This window comes from Homalodisca vitripennis, chromosome 6, assembly GCF_021130785.1.
Source record: "Homalodisca vitripennis isolate AUS2020 chromosome 6, UT_GWSS_2.1, whole genome shotgun sequence".
Taxonomy (NCBI): domain Eukaryota; kingdom Metazoa; phylum Arthropoda; class Insecta; order Hemiptera; family Cicadellidae; genus Homalodisca; species Homalodisca vitripennis.
Genome location: NC_060212.1, coordinates 168432892 through 168452152, shown reverse-complemented (window position 1 = coordinate 168452152; position 19261 = coordinate 168432892). Strand labels below are relative to the sequence as shown.

The 19261-nt window shown below is 29.4% G+C and overlaps 1 protein-coding gene across 2 annotated transcripts in view; it reads right to left on the bottom strand.

The window, feature by feature from the left end:
* The window catches only part of LOC124365127 (endoplasmic reticulum-Golgi intermediate compartment protein 3-like), a 74043-nt gene extending 56342 nt beyond the window's left edge, over positions 1-17701 (bottom strand). Inside the window, exons 1-2 of one of the 2 annotated variants that reach the window (XM_046821076.1) lie at positions 17468-17701; positions 12096-12257 (exon numbers count right to left, since the gene is read on the bottom strand). In XM_046821076.1, coding sequence (XP_046677032.1) covers positions 12096-12257; positions 17468-17576 — 271 coding nt within the window. In that variant the 5' untranslated portion in view covers positions 17577-17701. Of the gene's footprint in view, positions 1-12095; positions 12258-14531; positions 14609-17467 lie in introns of those variants that run through there. The other variant, XM_046821077.1, reaches the window with a different exon arrangement.
* Between the last annotated feature and the right edge of the window lie 1560 nt (positions 17702-19261).

Here is a 19261-nt window from a genome sequence, read left to right as displayed (position 1 = left end):
AAACATGAATTGTATACCATCACCATAAACAAACTGGCACTAAACGCTAAAGATGATAAGAGAATTGTCCTAGAAAATAAGATCGATACAGTACCTTATGGCTATAAAAATGAAGCAAAATGTGGTATACTAGACGAATTAAATAAACTTGGAAACTTTGAAAATTGAGAAATAACCGGAAGTTTTTTCGAATATGAATTGAGAAAGTCAAAGCTGTAATTTTTTCTATATAAATGGAGGCTCAAAAGAAGTGTACAATTTGTCAAGAATATAAATATTTTGAAGAATTTCATAAAAATAAGACTAAAAAAAGGAGGAATAGGGTCTATGTGTAAAGATTGTCGTAGTAAATATGAGAGAGAACTATACGATAAATTAGAAAAATTAACGTTAGAAGAGAAAAAATGTTGCGTTTGTAAAGAAATTAAGGATATTTCCAAATTTTACGATTGGCATTATAGTAAAGATAAAAAACATACACGTTGTAAAGATTGTGCTAGAAGAATTAAACAAGAAAGTCAAAAGAAACCGACTCTTTGCGAGTGTGGACGAATCATTCAATGGTTACCTTATCTTCAAAAACATTTACAGACAAAATATCATAATTCTAGAGTTTAATAAAATTTAGAAACATTTTCATCGTGTAATTTAGATATTCTATAAATCAGTCGAGATTCTGCCATATTTGTAGTAAAATGATTTCCGTTGTATAAAATATTCAAAGATTCTTTCATTTGGTTATACAGATTGATAGAATTTGGTTCGTCATCAATGAACAAAATCTCTAATTCAGGATAATTTATTTTTAGATGTTTTTAATCTTTTCGGTATTTCTCTCTTTTGAGCTCTGATAACGTAATAAGGATATTCCCACATGTGATTCTTCTTAATTAACACAAAAACATGGTGTTTTTTTCTTATCAAAATCTTTACAAACAAGATCTGGTTTCATTAAGTCAATTTTTACACTTTGTTTTTGCAATTATTTCCGTTTTGATTTCATCTTTAATTTGCAAGTGCTTAACTTTGTCCTCTAAATATTTAATCTTGTTTTCAAGTTTGTACACACCAAATTTACGAATGCTTGGTAAAAACATCTCTCGTAACCCATTGTTGAAAGCTTTTTGCTTCTATTTTATGAGATCTTAAAATTAACGAATAAAGTCCTGATTCATTAATGAAAATAGTATCTTTGTGAATATTTGCGAGGTGGCCCTCGAGGGCTACCTTATCTTTTAGATAAAAGTATTGAGATTTGTCACCTTCATCGACATTATTTCTAATCGCTTTTTCTGTATTGTTATATTCCAATATTTCTGCAACATCTTTAGCCTTAAACCAAAATTCATTATTGTCGTCAACAATTGTTAAAATTTCTTTATTATTGAATTTTAGTTGATTATTTCTTAGATCTATGACTGACTCCATTTAGATAGAAAAAATTTAACAAGCAATTTTTATTTTGAGAGACCTGGTTCATTAATAAAAACAGTACAGGGATGAAGATTGTTAAGGGGCCATTCAAACAGCCCCTTGTTTTTTATATATTTAAAGGCTATTTTCTCGTCATTATCATATTATTTATGATAGCTTGTCTAGTATTTTCATATTGTAAAATTTCTGCAACATCTTTAGCCTTAAACCAGATCACATTGTTTTTCGTCTACAATCGTTAAGATATTCGTGTTATCGAATGTTAGTTGATTATTTCTTAGATCTATGACTGACTCCATTTAGATAGAAAAAAATTTAACAAGCAATTATTTGAGTTTAAAGGTCGAAAATAGTGTCTGGATGTAATTTTTGTAAGAGTCGCGATTCGATACCCTTGAAAATGTATATCTTCTAGTCTTTTCTTGAAAGTTTAAAGGTAGTCTATTCAATAGACCCCCTTGATTCATGTCCGTTGCTTCAACAATCTTAAGTAAATTGTAGTTTTACTCTCATTATTTAATAAATTTCCCTCAGAGTCTTGAATAGTCAGAACGATTTTTTGAATTCTTTTAATATTTTTTCTAATTGGAATATAATCGATTTCATTCGGTTTTTCACTGATTTTTGATCCATAAGCAACATTTGGGAAAAATGTGTACAAAATTTCAGATTCTTTGTGTAAATGTTCGGTATGATTTTCAAAACTAGGTTCAACGAGATTGCAGTGCACTTCAATTACATCGAACGGTCTAAATTTTGGCGTTTTATTTCCTAAATATACCTGATTTGGCTCAATAGTTTCTTGAACAAACCCTAACAATTCTACAATAATTGCTGAAAACATTATTCTTACTGGTGATTTTATTTGAATTTTATTAGAGAGATAATTTTTTTGCATTTCAAACTTGTTTTCGTCAAAGTTTAAAGATTTATCTGATTGTTTGAATGTTTTAAGATAATTTTTAAGGGAATTTTTTATTTGATCGAAAGTATAATATCCTTTGTTTAAACCATAGTATTTTGTTATGTTCTTCTCACTAAATCCTATACAATAAGGAGAACTTTCACTAATATTTATTACAAAATTGTCAGAATAAAAACCGCTTAAACCGATAAAATAATTTGATTCTTCCTCTAAGTGTATAGGATGTTCCAAGTTTAAAACTAATTTAGAGCTTTCTGAAGTCAACTTGAACAGCTTCATTTTCGCAAGCGTTGCTTCAAGATGAAAATCTTCTATTTAAATGGAGAAATTTTTAAAGCAAAAAGATCAGATAAAACTTCAAACGTTTGAAGAAAATAAGAGAGATCAACCGATCAGACTGTTAATTGTTGGTTCAAGTGGATGTGGAAAAACAACTTTATTATTGAATTTTATCTACAATAGGTTGATTCCTTATTCCAATTTGTATGTTTTTAGTAAATCTTTAGAACAAGACGCCTATAAAAAATTACAAGAAAGATTTGAAAATATTGAGAAGAACTTAAGTAAGAAAATATCATATTTTTATAATGCTTCCGAGGACATAGTTCCGTTAAGCGAATGTAAACCCAATTCGTTAATCGTTTTTGATGATTGTATTTTAGAAAATCAGGACGTTATCAAGGAATATTTCGTAATGTCTCGTCACAAAAATATCTCTTGTATCTATCTTTCTCAATGCTTTTCAAAGGTTGATAAACAAGTTATTAGAAATAATTTGAATATGTTGTGTGTTTTTAAGCAAGACGATCACTATTCGAGAAAGATTTACAACAATTATGTGGGATCTGATATGAGTTTTAACCACTTTAATGAATTGTGTGATAAAATTTGGAAAGAAGACTATGGATTTTTAACTATTAATCTAACTTTGAAGCCTAAATGGTAAATATTTGAATAAATTTTCCAATATAAACGTGTGATAATCTAGTTGTTTTTACGTTCCACGTTCACGTTCATGTTTCACGTTCATGTTTCACGTTTTTACGTTACGTTCATGTTTTACGTTCGTGTTTACGTTTCACGTTCGTGTTTTACGTTCCGTGTTCACGTTCCGTGTTCACGTTTCGTGTGTTCTCGTTTTCACGTTTCGTGTTCACGTTTCCACGTTCATGTTTCACGTTTACGTTTCACGTTCGTGTTCCACGTTCACGTTCCACGTTCACGTTCATGTTTCACGTTCATGTTTCACGTTCATGTTTCACGTTCGTGTTTACGTTTCACGTTCATGTTTTACGTTCACGTTCACGTTTTACGTTCCACGTTCACGTTTTACGTTCCACGTTTCAAAATTTTCCTAAATAAATGGCGAACGTAACTTCAGAAGAAGCAAAAAAACTTGATCAAATAGAAAAGAAATTAATCAAAGAATTTAAAGAACAGATTCGAATTGATGAAAAAGAACAAGAATTTATTCAAAAAATTAATCAACCTGTAACATCTGCAATAAAAAAATGTTGAGGGCAAAATTGAAAATGTTTTAAGCGATAATCAAAATTTAATGAATTTGGTTCCAGTTGTACGACAATTTGCTGATATTTCGATTCCAGAATCTGAGTTTGAATTGCCAAAATTACCATCTTCAACACCATTTAGACCTCGAATCATTGAAGACTCTACCATAGCTGAACCAATAAGTCCTGGAACAACGGATATAATAATTGGTGAAATTGGTAAAAAATTTCTTCCTAGAGCAAAGGATGATAAATTTGGTTTGTATTGGGACAGAAAAAAGAAAAGTTTTATGATTGGAAATTTGCCCGTGAATTTTGAGCATAATGATATCATTATTAATGAAAAAACATATGAAGGAACTCAAGGTTTATGGAGATTATTAACAGGCACTGATGTTCCAAAAGACGGTTTATATTCTGAAGAAGACTTGAAAAAGTATACTGAAATTTTATGGAAATCTGATTCAATTTACAAAAATAATGATCCATCTACTAAGAAACCAAAGTCAAGTAAAGGTAAAAAATATCTCAATTTGATTAAACCAATTTGGGAAAAAAGAATCGAAGGATCAGGTGTGAGAAAATACAGTGATAATAAGATTGAATACAGATATATCGACGATTTGACAAAACTCGATGGAATTATTAATTATATTTATGCTCAAGAGAAGGCTGGAAATAACAATTTTTTGAATGAAAAGAAAGCGATTAAGGATTTTATTTCGAACAAACTTGACGAAATGATTGAAAAACCTGATGGAATTAAATATTTAAAACGAGTTTTGCCGGCAATAAGTTCATCTATGATTGAGGATAGTGGACTTTTGAATGATTTTATCAACAATTTACCTTTTGAATTACACGTACCAACTTATCAGTATCTGGGGCCTGGCACAAAACTCGAAAAAAGACTAAAAAGAGGAGATCCTGGTATAAATAAATTAGATCAAGCTGCTATGGAACACGATATTTTTTATGCAAAACATAGAGACACAAATTCCAGACATATCGCAGATAAAGTTTTGCAAGATAAGGCAATGGATAGATTTTTATCAAAAGATGCTAGTTTAGGTGAAAGATTTGTTGCGCTTCCAACAGCTGGAGCAATGTTTTTGAAGAGAAAACTAGGAATGGGAATCGAAGAGAACTTGAAATTTTAACTATATAAATGGAGGTGAACGTAAACTTCAGCAAAAATCAGAAAGAAAAAAATAAAATCCGCTTTTAAGAAGAAAATACCCGTTAGTATTCAATTTAAAATAGATCAACTAAAAAATGGCGAAGATAAGATATTTTTAACAAATAGACAATACAATAAACTCGAAAAACATAAGAAAAACAATAAAGGAACCAGAATAGAATTTTCTCTTATAATCAGTTGAAAGAACTCAAAAATGGTGGACTTTTGAAAGATTTATTAGATTTTGGAGAAAATATTCCAGTTGTTAAAAATGTTGTTCCTTATGTTCGTAAAGCTGCTCCAATCGTTAAAAAAGATGTGATTCCTATTGTTCGAAACATTTTAAATTGGTTAGATAAAGAGTTGGAAGATGTTACAGGATCTGGATTAGATGAAAAAACTTTGAATTACGTGAAATCAAACATTGAAAAAAAAATTTAAACCTTTAACATTCGGGGAATTGGAAGAAATCTGCAAAAATATTAAACATTTTAGAGGAATCTTCATGAGAGATACATTACCTGAAAAAGTTAAGAAATTTGAATGTGGAATTGTGAATTTAGACTCGATTTATGGGAAGTGGAACACATTGGATTTGCTATTATAAAAAATGATAAGATTTGCGTTTTATTTTGATTCGTATGGAAGAATTGAGGACAAACACCTAATGAATTGATTAAATATTTGAAAAAATCAAGCGTTTATTTATAACGATTCTCAAATTCAAGACTACAAAGATCCCCCAATTTGTGGTCATTTATGTGTTTTTGTTTTGAATGAACTGAGTACTGTGTAAAGATTTTAAAGAAAGTTGTTAACAAATTATTGCTTAATAAATATGGATTCACAAATATATTTTTGACGTATTTGGAACACAAATTATTCAAAATGTAGATAATAGTTTGAATTTTGATAGTTTGAGAAATGAGTTTGATAACAAGTTAGAAAATGTATTACAAAACCTTCCAGATTCAGATATGTTTGCTGTCGAGATTGAAGATTTTTAAAGCAGAATATGATAACAAACTTGCAAATTTCATGAGTTCAAATGAAGTTGCTGATAAAATAAAAACATTGGAAAAAGAAGTTGATGATGGTGTAAAAAAAATTATTTACCAATTTAATGTCTCACATCGAAAAAGCTGATGAAATTACTGAAGCGATCAAAGTTGAAAAGAATTATGTTAGTTTGGCTAATAAAAAAAGAATTGTCGGTGTTCGACCTGGTATTTGACAAACATGATGTTGTTGTTAAAGAACAAATTTTAAAACCTCTAAAATTATCAGAAAACATCGATATTGTTGATTTACATGATCCGAAATGTTAAAAAAATGCCTTAGAATTTTTAAAGGAAAAAAGAATTAGCGGTGTTAGTAAAGGAATTAATCCCATTTGATGTTGTTGTAATGATTCAATTAGAAGATCCTATTAAAATGTTTAATGAACTAAAACAAAATTATGAGAATCATAAACAGCATGTTAAAGATTTTACAACAGAAGTCTATGAAAAACTTGATGAAAGAAGTAAAAGATCAGTAGACGATGTTGGTGAAATTAATGAAAAACTTACTAAATTTAAAAGAGTCTTTTGATAAGTTTAGTTTAGATGCTACGAAAACTTTTGAGAATATTGGTCATAAATTTGTTGAATACAATGATTCTTATGCTGTCAAATTTCAAAAATTAGAAGAAAACTTTTAATAAATTTAAAGAAGATGTTGTTATAAGTTTTAGAGCCATCGACCTCAGATTTAATGGATTAGGCGGCTATGATGACAAAATTTCTCCTTTATAAATGGCGCACATATACTGTGTGAGGTGTAAGGCAAAAAAAACTGAAACAAAAGATATAAAATACTATGCAAATATCAATGGAGTTAAAAGAGTTTCTGGAAAATGTGCTGAATGTAACACTAAAAAGAGCCAATTTATAAAACTTGAAATTTTTTCTTAATAAATAGAGATGGCGGGACATTACAGTGCTTTCGATCTTTTATAATGCAACACGAAAGAGATTTGAAAAAAGAACATTGGGATGATATTTCTCAAAAATATGAATTATCCGAAGATATGATGAGATTATACGTAAACAAATTGAATTGGTATAACATTGCTAAATATCAAACTTTATCATCAGAGTTCATTCAAGAAAATATACATTATCAATTAAAAGATCATATGTCTGTTCTTTGCCTCTATCAACACTTGAGTATAAAGTTTTTTGGATGAAAATAAAGATACAGTTGATTGGACAACATATATTATAGATAGCGGTTACTATCCTGTGCAGATTTTATTGAAATATGTGACCGAGATCGCAAAATTTAAGGAAGAGAATCCTGAATATGACGAAGTAGATCATTAAAAATGACTCTAATCTTTATAATTATTTTACTAAAATTTATATCTTTTCTTATAAAAACGTACATTAGATCGATGAAAAAATGATACACGATGTTTAAATTTTCTCTTATTAAATGGTGGACTACAGAAAGTATGCTAGTGATATTGAAAGGGCGGAGTTTAAAAATTTCTATCCAATTAGTAAACAACATTTGAATGAACCGAATAAAAGAACTGAGTTTAATATTGATTTTGGAGATAACTTTTGCTCGTCTAACTTCCAGTTTTATATTTCTGGAACTTTAACAAAACAAGATGGTCAAGCATATCTTGGAACTGATAATGTTAGATTAATCGATAATTTTATACCGTTTTTATTTTCTAAGATTGAAGTAAGAAAACACAATAAAATTGATAGAAGTAAGTCGAAAACTGTGGTCAATTAAGCACAATTAAAGGAACTATTTCGTATTCAAAAAGTGATGTATTTTCAAAACAGTTTTGAATCAACTTTTAAATTTGGACAATTTGAAGCGGTCGGTGATTTAGCACATTTCGGCTTAGGATTTTTTGAAAATGTTACTATTCCGATCTATAAAGGAGGATTTTATCTAAGTTTTATAAGAGCAGAAGACGGATGATGTGATTCTGAAGACTGCAACTGGAAATGTTATGCTGTTGATGGCAAAATTACAATTAACGAGTTTTTTCATTAGAGTTTCCGATGATTGATTACAAAACCACGAGTAAAATAAGGTTGATTGATGAAATTATAAAATCTCAAAACATCACGTTTAATTTTCTAGATTGGCAATGTATTGAACAAAAAGGTATTTCCGGAACAACTTATTCGTTCGATATCAACAAATATTTATAGAAATATCTTCAATCCCAAGTTCGTTATCATCGGTTTTCAAACAGATAGACAGAATAATCAAGAAAAAAAATCCTTCAAAGTTTGATAGTTTGGATGTAAAAAAAATATCAGAGTAAAATTGAACGGTTCTTATTATCCGATGAATTACAAAATTTAAACATTTCCGGAGGTCTTTTCAGAATCATGTATCAGATGTATCAAGATTTTAAGAAAGTTTACTACAAAAATATGGAAATGTATTACAACCCCAAAGAATTTATAGCAAATAGACCCATTTATGTCATTGATACAACAAAGAGTTTGACAAATATTTCTAGTTCAAAGAACGATATAATTATCAATATGGATTTTCAAAAAGCTGTTACAAACGCGATTTGTTATGATGTTGTTGTTTCTGAGAAATTTTTTAGCCTATGATGTGATTAAGAACGATATTAGAGAAATTCAGTAGTTAATGATGTTCATATTGTTCTCTTTCATTCCTTCTAAAACTTCAAAAATATACTCTTTCGCTGATGAAAAATCTCGATTTCTTCCGGAATAATCTTTGTAATCATAAACAAAATATCCTAAATAGTTGTACAATAGAATGAAATTATTTCTTTTTATCTCGGTAGTTGAAATATAAACATAAACATTTGCGCTGAAAAATTTATATCTCGGCAGACTTAGTTCCATAGCTTCCATTTATTCTTTTTGTAAAAATGGAAGAGTATAATGCCAACTGTTACAAGTGTTATAATAGAGGAGAAATTATTGATAAAAGATTAGTTTGTAGAGATTGTAATTTAATTTTGTACGAAAGACCTAAGCCTAAGAAATTTCGAAATAAATTAACATATTTGAATAATCTGCTTATGAAATTTACAATACGGAGACAAGAAGCAAACAAAATTTGTTACAGAATTTAGAAAACAGAATAAAAATTTTTACTTATCTCTTGGAACCATTGACAAAATTATTTTCCTTTTCAAAGAATACATTAGGTTTGTAGGTTTAAATACACACGTTTATTATGAGAAGATTTTACCTATAATCTTTCACTATTTGGACATTGAATTTGACTACGATTTTAAACCTGAAATCTTTGATGATTTTATAGTACATTTGGAGAAAGTAAATGAAGAACCTCTTGAAAAGAATGCGGTTTTACTCACATTCTCCCCGACTTCTCGAGTGATTGTTAGCAAATTTCATTATTTCCGTTTATAGATTTTTTATTAAGATTTCTGGATTTTTTCATTAAAACAGCTTATAAATGTAGAAGCAAACATTGAACAGTAAAACAGCTATAGATTCGGTTAATTTTTCATTCGTGAGTTACAGATTAGTTTATTGTCCTTTAGACAGTATTTTCCGTTGGTTTTCTGTTTACTCCAAAAAGTGCGCTAGAACCCTTACATTCATATCTACTTATATATATATATATATATATATATATATATATATATATATATATATATATATAAATGACCTTCCTAGTGCTGTAATAAATAAAACAATAGAAGAAGCCTAGTTGAGGTTCAAATTAAATTACTTTCTTTCAAGAATTCAAATGACTTTTTTCATCTATTAAATTTCTAAGAATATTACTTGATGATAATTTAACATGGAACTTCCATACTGAACGCATTTCCAAAAGGTTACCAAGTTTTTTTTTTAAGACGCATAATGAACTGTATACCTGGAAACTATGTAAAATCTGCATACTATATCTTTTTCAATTTATAATCAAGTGTGGTCTAGTCATATGGGGCAATAGCATTAAATTAATTATATCTAGCATCTTAAAAAAGAAGGCCATCAGGGTGATTGTCAGTGGATCATTGCAAACTACTTTTTATTAAACCAGACTTACAAACCGTCCATCTCTAATGTTTAGCAGTAACATGCAAAGCTATAATACCAAATACATAAATAGTATTGCAATAGAGCATTCTAAGCTTAGCAATAAACCCACTTATGAATTTCAACAGAAAAGTCAAGTATAATTCTCTTTTCAATTCTAAAAGGGATAGGGTTAAGATATTCGCAATTCACTGAGATAAGTATCAAAATGTCACTCTTTCCAGGATTTTACAGATGAGCATGTTAGTTTATCTTACAAAACACCATCTGTAAACCAATTTTCTAATTTCGGTTCATTTACATAGAATAAGAAGTATCCTGTGAGATTTCCAGATGATACATACATATGTCAGAATGTGTTTTGAATAAGATAAACTTTAGTATTTCAACAACAAAAATTAAAATTCAACACGTCCAAAAATTTGAACGGATCCAAACATAGACTAAATTTTAAAAGATAATGCATAAGAGCGAAAGATGCATACACTGAAGCTACGATTTCATTCAATAAAATACTTTCATTCTCTACTTCCGACCCTTGCTCCACTAATTTTCTCAGTGTTGTCTCATACCAGTGTTACTGTGGTCATTCAGATTCAAGTTTGGTCTACATTATATATGGTAAATAATATAAAGTTAATGTTCAACATATTAATACAGGACATGTGGTTATATAACATACAGTAGTGTGAATACGGCTACTTGATACACTAAACAATAAGAATATAACAATACAAATAGGATTCATAGTTATAAAAAAAACTAAATAACCGACACATAATATTTACAAAAAAAACTAACTAAAAATCAGTAATAGTATTCATCCAAGCTGTAACAGGGACTTGATACACTAAACAATAAGAATATAACAATACAAATAGGATTCATAGTTATAAAAAAAAACTAAATAACCGACACATAATATTTACAAAAAAAAACTAGAATATAACAATACAAATAGGATTCATAGTTATAAAAAAAACTAAATAACCGACACATAATATTTACAAAAAAAACTAACTAAAAATCAGTAATAGTATTCATCCAAGCTGTAACAGGGACTTGATACACTAAACAATAAGAATATAACAATACAAATAGGATTCATAGTTATAAAAAAAAACTAAATAACCGACACATAATATTTACAAAAAAAAACTAGAATATAACAATACAAATAGGATTCATAGTTATAAAAAAAACTAAATAACCGACACATAATATTTACAAAAAAAAACTAGAATATAACAATACAAATAGGATTCATAGTTATAAAAAAAACTAAATAACCGACACATAATATTTACAAAAAAAAACTAACTAAAAATCAGTAATAGTATTCATCCAAGCTGTAACAGGGATTTTCAACAAGAAAACTATGCAATCTTCTCTAAAATTAGAAAATGGCTAGTGCTTTTCAGCTAATTGAAACTTATTATTGTAAAATTTAATGATCATGATTAAATAACTTGTTTGGTCTTCTCTAACATAGCAAAAGGGACATCCAAAAATTCACTACTTCTAGTTGGTATTTCATGAATCTGGTTTCTAAGTTTTTATAAATATACAACGATGAAAACTTTATATACAACTTAACAACTGGTAATACATTTAATAAATACAAATAACTGTTTATAATGTTTCAGATAATGATCTCTACAAATAATACTAGTAACCTTTTACAAAAAACTTACAATCACAGGAAACTGCAGGTATGATGAAATCAACGTTAATACGTAGTTTAGTACCTCTGGACGTATCAACAAATATTGTTTATAATGTTTCAGATAATGATCTCTACAAATAATACTAGTAACCTTTTACAAGAAACTTACAATCACAGGAAACTGCAGGTATGATGAAATCAATGTTAATACATAGTTTAGTACCTCTGGATGTATCAACAAATATTGTTTATAATGTTCCAGATAATGATCTCTACAAATAATACTAGTAACCTTTTACAAGAAACTTACAATCACAGGAAACTGCAGGTATGATGAAATCAATGTTAATACGTAGTTTAGTACCTCTGGACGTATCAACAAATATTGTTTCAACAGTGTCTGTGTTAAAAGTAAACTCGTAGAATCGTTTACCCAACAGTACAAGAATTATGAGCCAACACATCACTGATGCTGAAACAAAGTCAACAAGTGAGAAGTATATATTTAAATTATCATAAATAAGATATAAAAAATAACAACTACTAGCAATGTTTAATGGCCCTTCTTATACATGGTTGAACCAAAACACAAAAACATTATAAAAATGTTTCATTAAAATTCATAACATTTTTTTAAAGGACATTATAACATTAGCTCAAGCTATATTAAGTAACTAAAAGTGTGACTTAAAAATAAATTAGAGATGTGGCTTCATATTGGAACCATACATAATATGGTTTATAATACAAATATATATATATATATATATATATATATACATATATATATATACACATATATATATATATATATATATATATATATATAATTTCAATAAACATTGAATCGCAAAAAGTACTTGCTCCGCCGGGAGTCGAACCCGGATCTCTCACTTGCCGGGTGAATGTGCTACCATTACACCACAGAGCGCTTACTTTTTTCCGATTCAATTATTTTGTATTTGGTCGTATCTGTCACGTATGCGTTTAAATAAGCAAACTAACATATGATCGGAAGACCAAATACCTGTCAAACGACTTTTTTATTTACATTAAATTGTATAAATGGCAATAGCCTTATTTAATTTCAATAAACATTGAATCGCAAAAAGTACTTGCTCCGCCGGGAGTCGAACCCGGATCTCTCACTTGCCGGGTGAATGTGCTACCATTACACCACAGAGCGCTTACTTTTTCCGATTCAATTATTTTGTATTTGGTCGTATCTGTCACGTATGCGTTTAAATAAGCAAACTAACATATGATCGGAAGACCAAATACCTGTCAAACGACTTTTTTATTTACATTAAATTGTATAAATGGCAATAGCCTTATTTAATATATATATAGTATATATGTATACATACAATATATAAATGAATGAGTTTGAACTTGTTTCAGCAATTCTTTCTCCAGTTCTTGGTGATCGAGAAATTGTTATGGGGTTAACATAATTGATATCTCAAAAACTGTTCCGAGATACATAAAATATGTTTTGTTAAAAACTTTAGACAGGTTCATAAAGACTCTGCATCGTTTTGACCTCAGAGATACCTAGACTACAGAAAGAGGTACATCTGGTTTCCCAACATTCAGTGTAATCCAGATGAAGAGGTGTCTTCGGTGTCTCATAAGGTGTACAATTGAGATCGAACTGATGGCCACAAATGAGAAAAACATCTTGCATATTACTAAAAGATCAAATTCAAGACTATCTGATCAAGAATGCCTTCAGCCATTCCTACCAGGAAATGCAACTTGGCAAAGCAAACAAATGTTGTAAATTAGTCTAACCATGACTTTGTACTATCTCGCAAGAAAAATAGCTCCACTTTTAATATCCTGCAACTTTATTAATTGTCATTTTCATTCCCTTAAAACTCATATTGTTTTGTTCAGAGAGACAATTTCAATAGGTTAACTCTAGATCTGTACAATGTTCAATTTTCACTTTGCAAACTTATATTTAATACAACCACCCAGATACAACATTTGCTTTAATTGTACATTATTATACACAACGTTTTTCTCAAGAAATGTTGATTAGGATTATGTTAAATAATATAATGAATATGGACTTTATAAAGCTGTTTACACAAAATAAATTAAGTTTGTTTTCAAATTGAAAGAAATTCAAAATATACAAAATGTGTCTGATTTTATAAGAAATATACAGATATAATTAATTTTGTAAACATATAGAAGAAACTTTCCCTATGAATTATTTGAGTTATGTGTAATGGCAAAATTTGAATGTAAAAAAAAACATTATTTTTGTTTTATTTTATAAACTAACTGTGTATTAATGAAATATTGCATCCAGGTGAGTGAAATCTCAGTGTGTTATGTTATGAAATACTTTTTCAATTAATACTACATTAAATGGACTTTCTATTCAGAAAATTGATATTATATAAAATCCTCATCAAGACATCACATGTTGATGCGACAGACTCCAGTAAAAATTTGAAAATAATGCAACAAATTTGACCAAACTTTCCATAGACAAATATATAATAAAAAACCAAATATTAATTTAATGAAAGAGAATAACTATAATGTAACCACTATTTCCTAATTTTGAATGTACGCACAATCTACTTACAAACCACCTGGTAACTTTCAATCATACAATTTTTTCCTGATTTAAATAAAACACATGATTACATGATGAACTTACACTCTCACCCTGAAAATCATGATAACCGATTAAAAAAAGGAATAAATTAATTTCCTAACATTTTACCTGCTCATTAATCCACACTCAAATGAAAAATATTTTTCAAAACTGATTGACAGTATTAGACTTAACATGAGGTGACAGCTGACTAATAGACGCCATAGCAGTGAACGCCATTAAACGTGACGTTGTTATTGTTTTACTAAGCTGTTCTGACCACAGAACACTCAGATAAGCTATCAAGAGCAGATAATATAGATAACAAGAAGTGAAGTAAATAAATGTAACTAGAAAATTACATTTCCATTTCTAAAAAGCTAAGTTATTTTTAATTTCCATCTCCTAAAACCACATATAGTTTTGTTCTGGAGAATAAGCATAATACGTTAATAACGTTGAAATTATAACTGGTAACTCCGGCCGTTAACTTCGCTAATGATTAATTGTATTTTTATTGTAAAACCAACAGAAATTTGTGATTGAGTACAGTTTTAAGACGAAAAATATATTTTTATTGTATCTTGATATTATTTTTGACTGTAGTACATTAAGCGGCCACCACTATAATGAAATCAGAGTACTAAATTATCGAAAAGATATACCTAAACTATTGACTACAAAAACCCTTTTTTAATATATTGAATAACAATATTGTTCCAAATCCATTTAAACAAAGTAAAATAATTTGTAAGGTACTTAAGTAATGGTCGCAAGTACAATGGCGATGTACGTGTGTTATTTGTATCACATGCTGTCAGACACGTTTATCCTTAAAAATGGTAAAAAGTAACTAATTGTTACAATGAATGTTTCTTACAGTTTGTAAATACACATAGCCTAGATAATTTTTAATTCATCATTAAATTATTACTTTTTTAGATATAAAAACAGTTCAGCTATAATGTGATTTAAAATACATATAATGTAATTTGGTTTGACATTTTGGTTTCAGTAGTTTAGATAAGAATGAATATTGATAGTTCGATTGTGGTGGCTACTTTGTTATAATGCTGCTACCAATAACGTAATTAAGTTTTGACATTTTGGTTTCAGTAGTATAAATAGTCATGAATATCAATAATGGCTACAGTTTAATAAACAGCCACAAACACAATCGGATGATGATTATGGATACTATTGAATACAAAATTTTACCTATAGATATTCATAAATAATCATTGCCAGCTTTCTTATTTAGACTGGTGACGTTATTACCAGCTGTTGTTATTTTGTTTATGAATAAGAAGGCTAGTGACAACAAAAACAATGACGATGAATATGCAAATATTGGCTCAAAATGTTTTTATAAACACTGAGCAATGTTTTAAATAGTTAGAAAAGGAGAAGTAAAGGAGCTAGCTCCTTAAAAAACCTGTTTGTAGTGAGAAGATGAAAACTTCAATTAAAGGTAGAAATCATAGAAATAGTGTTTCACTACAAGAAAAGTCAGAACAAACACAATGTTGCAAAAATCGCACCCAAGAAAAACTTTTTTTACATTAAAAATTTAGTGTTAAGACCAAAAATCATGTACTATTTTAGTTAAAATCAGACAAACTGTGACATTTTAATTAATGAATGTAGTTTTTACAGCATCAGTATCATGTGAAATACTATTTTAGATTGGTTAAAGTAATCATAAGTAGTACGCTGCTCAAACAGACTTAAATTGAGTTTAGTAATATTATGTAATCTGGAACAATTGCATTTCTTTTACATAGAAAAGTATAGTTTCTCTATATTAACATTTTTAAAGCCTAAAACGTAATTCAGCCCAACATCATCATTCAAAATTTATTCACTGTAAAAACGTGTTTGGAAATAAATTAAAAAATAAAACCATGTGTTTCGTTATTGACTAATGGCGGCAAGAACAGTGACGTACGTGTCTTCTTTATATCACAAGCAGTCACATTTATCCTTGAAAATACATAAGTAAATGTTATTTTTTGTAATTGTATTAATTACATATATTATATTTTAATCTGTAAATTATATTAGCATTTATACATTAATTTGTAAGATTGAAGACTAGCCAAACCATATTGTTCTTTTAAGTACGGTATCTATTAAGTTCTCTGTTATTTGGTCTGAAATTTTGTTTTCAGTCCTTTGTATAGTCTGGAATATCGATGCATCCATATCATTTGATAATCATCATACGATTGTTTTAAGGAGCCGCTTATTATACTGCAATTTTATTGTGTTGGTAGCCACTTATTTTACTGCTGCTTTATTTTGTATTTTACATTTGTTTTATGTAAAGATGCCATTTTACCTACAATTACAGAATTTATGTATAATTTTGTTAATAATCAATACTTTTTACCAAAAAAATTAGGAAGTTACAGACAAAATGTCAATTAGTACACAACAGCCCAAAAATTATCAGGTATTCTTTGGTATCAGACTCAACCTTTTCAAAAACTCAAGTTTTTATTTTGGTCCTAAACCGTACAATTTACTTCCAAATGTAATCAAAATTTAAACAGTTTCAAAAATTATTTAAAGACTTGCTTGATCGGGAAGGCTTTCTACAGTCTCTGCGAAGCTCTCGTGATACCCATGTCTTGATTAGACCGATTTTTTTGCAGTAGGAATAACTTAAAAATGTTACAAGAATTTATTATTTTTTTACCTTTAAATTGTATGCTGTTCTGTTGCTTTTTTATAATTACGTATGATACTGATGTTTTGACTTGCACAGAAAACCTTTGAGTTCTATTGTGTGAATAAATTATTCATATTCTTATCCCCCAGATAAAGTCGCTGGTATTTCTCAAACAGAAAGAACAATTTTATTCTGAAACCTAAAGGGTTAATTACTTTTAACTCAATTTTAAAATACAGGAGAAACTCGTATGCTCAGATTTCTCGGAAACTTAAACAGTATACTTCCTGTATTCTGTTATGTAATATAGTATATCAATAAAATTTCACCTAATCCATCTAAACTTGTCAAAAGTAGCTTATTTTAAATCTTATAATAGGATAGACTTTACCAGTGCCTCCAGAAACTGTTTTGACTCGGAAATCTTCAATTGGTTTAGAGTATGCATCAAGCTGCTTTAGAGTTTCTATTCCAGGTTGAAGTTTTTTAAGAAAATTCATATTTCTTTAGTGTTTAAAAAAATATTAACACAAAGATATATTTCTTAAACTTAGGTTTACCACTTAACCTATAACTGTAAACAAACAATCGGCGTTCTGACAACTGTGGGACGGTTATTGGTCAGAGGGTGAAGCAGAATAGCAAATTACAGATTATACATACAAGCAGAAGGTAGTCAGAGAGTATAGAATGGAAAATCGAAATAGTCACAGTCTCAAAGGCTGCTTTCATAATGTCCCTTAAAAATTATTTAATAATTCAACTTCCATGACGTCTGTACCTCATAATCTCGTATGCCTCAATTTTTCAGAGAAAGATTTGTTTTGACTGAGAGGTGGTCAAATTGTTCCTAACATTTTATATACTTTTTAAAATGTATTTACCTTTTATAGAACATAACTAATGAAGCCCAAGCAGGAGGACATTTGTTACAATTATTAAAATAACATTTATCAGCATACAGGAAACTAATTAGAACTTCAACGGCCAAACTGGTGCAGTACAAGGATTGAAGAAGGTAGCAATCAGCCTAAGGAATATACATTTGGAATGTAATTTAAGAACTTAAAGAAGGAAAGCCAAACACAAATATTGTACTGAATATCAATAAAGAGGAAATAAAAAATATCCAAGTAAAACCAGTGGATTTCCTTACATAACCTTAGAACTACATAGCCTTCTTCAGATAACTTTTGTTCAGTATGAGGAAATAAAATAATACTTTTTCTTAAATCGTCATGAACAAGATACTTAAAATGCAAGTTTAACATCAAATTGAATGAGGTCAGAAATATAATGCTACCATCGCCTTCAAAACGTTAAAGGAAACTATGAACAGACTAAGATTGTATACGGTAGTGCTCAGAACGCGATGAAAAAATGCGTATCACATACGTAGTGTTACAGAACTAAGAGATCCGGATGAAGGCAAGCGCCTACTGTACTGTAGATGGTTTCGGAAATATTGTATACCAATGGAGTTGCACAGCGTGAGGGTGTTTTCTTCACTGGCGAGGCTTGGTTTCATCTCAGTGGCATCAATTTGGGAGTGCCGATGGCCGAGCGGTCTAAGTCGTTGGACTTCGGGTCTGAGTTAAAGATAGCGCAGGTTCAAATCCTGTCTGTGACCGTTGCACTTTTTATCAGTACAATCAACCTCGTACTGTATCGACTCTCTCCTTTATTCTGTTTGATAAGATTCTCGCACAGGCCAGTGTCCCATGAGGACGGACAGAATAAAGCTTAAAAGGGGATCGGCCTCTCCTTAAAAAAAGGCAATGCGCAAGAATTTAGTTAACCGAAAATCCTTATGTCTTCTACGAAACTCTTGCACTATCAGATAATTTTAGTGCGGTTTGCCGTATCACGTCGTCGAATAGTTGACACTATTTTTTTACGAAGGACTTGTAGATAGTGTTGTGTACGAAGGCATTATTACATAGTTTTATTTCGTTATTTTAAAATAATCAACGTGATTGTTGGTTGCAGCAGGACAGTGCCACATGTTACACGTCTAATGTCACAATGCAATTCTTACTGGGCTGTTTGGCGGAGCGTGTCATATCTGAAGGATTATGGCTTCAAGATTCCCTGATTTGACGGTCTTCAGAGTTTTTTCTTAAAGATAACGTTTATAAAAACCGTCCACACGCTTTGGATGAATTGAAAATAATATAATAATGGA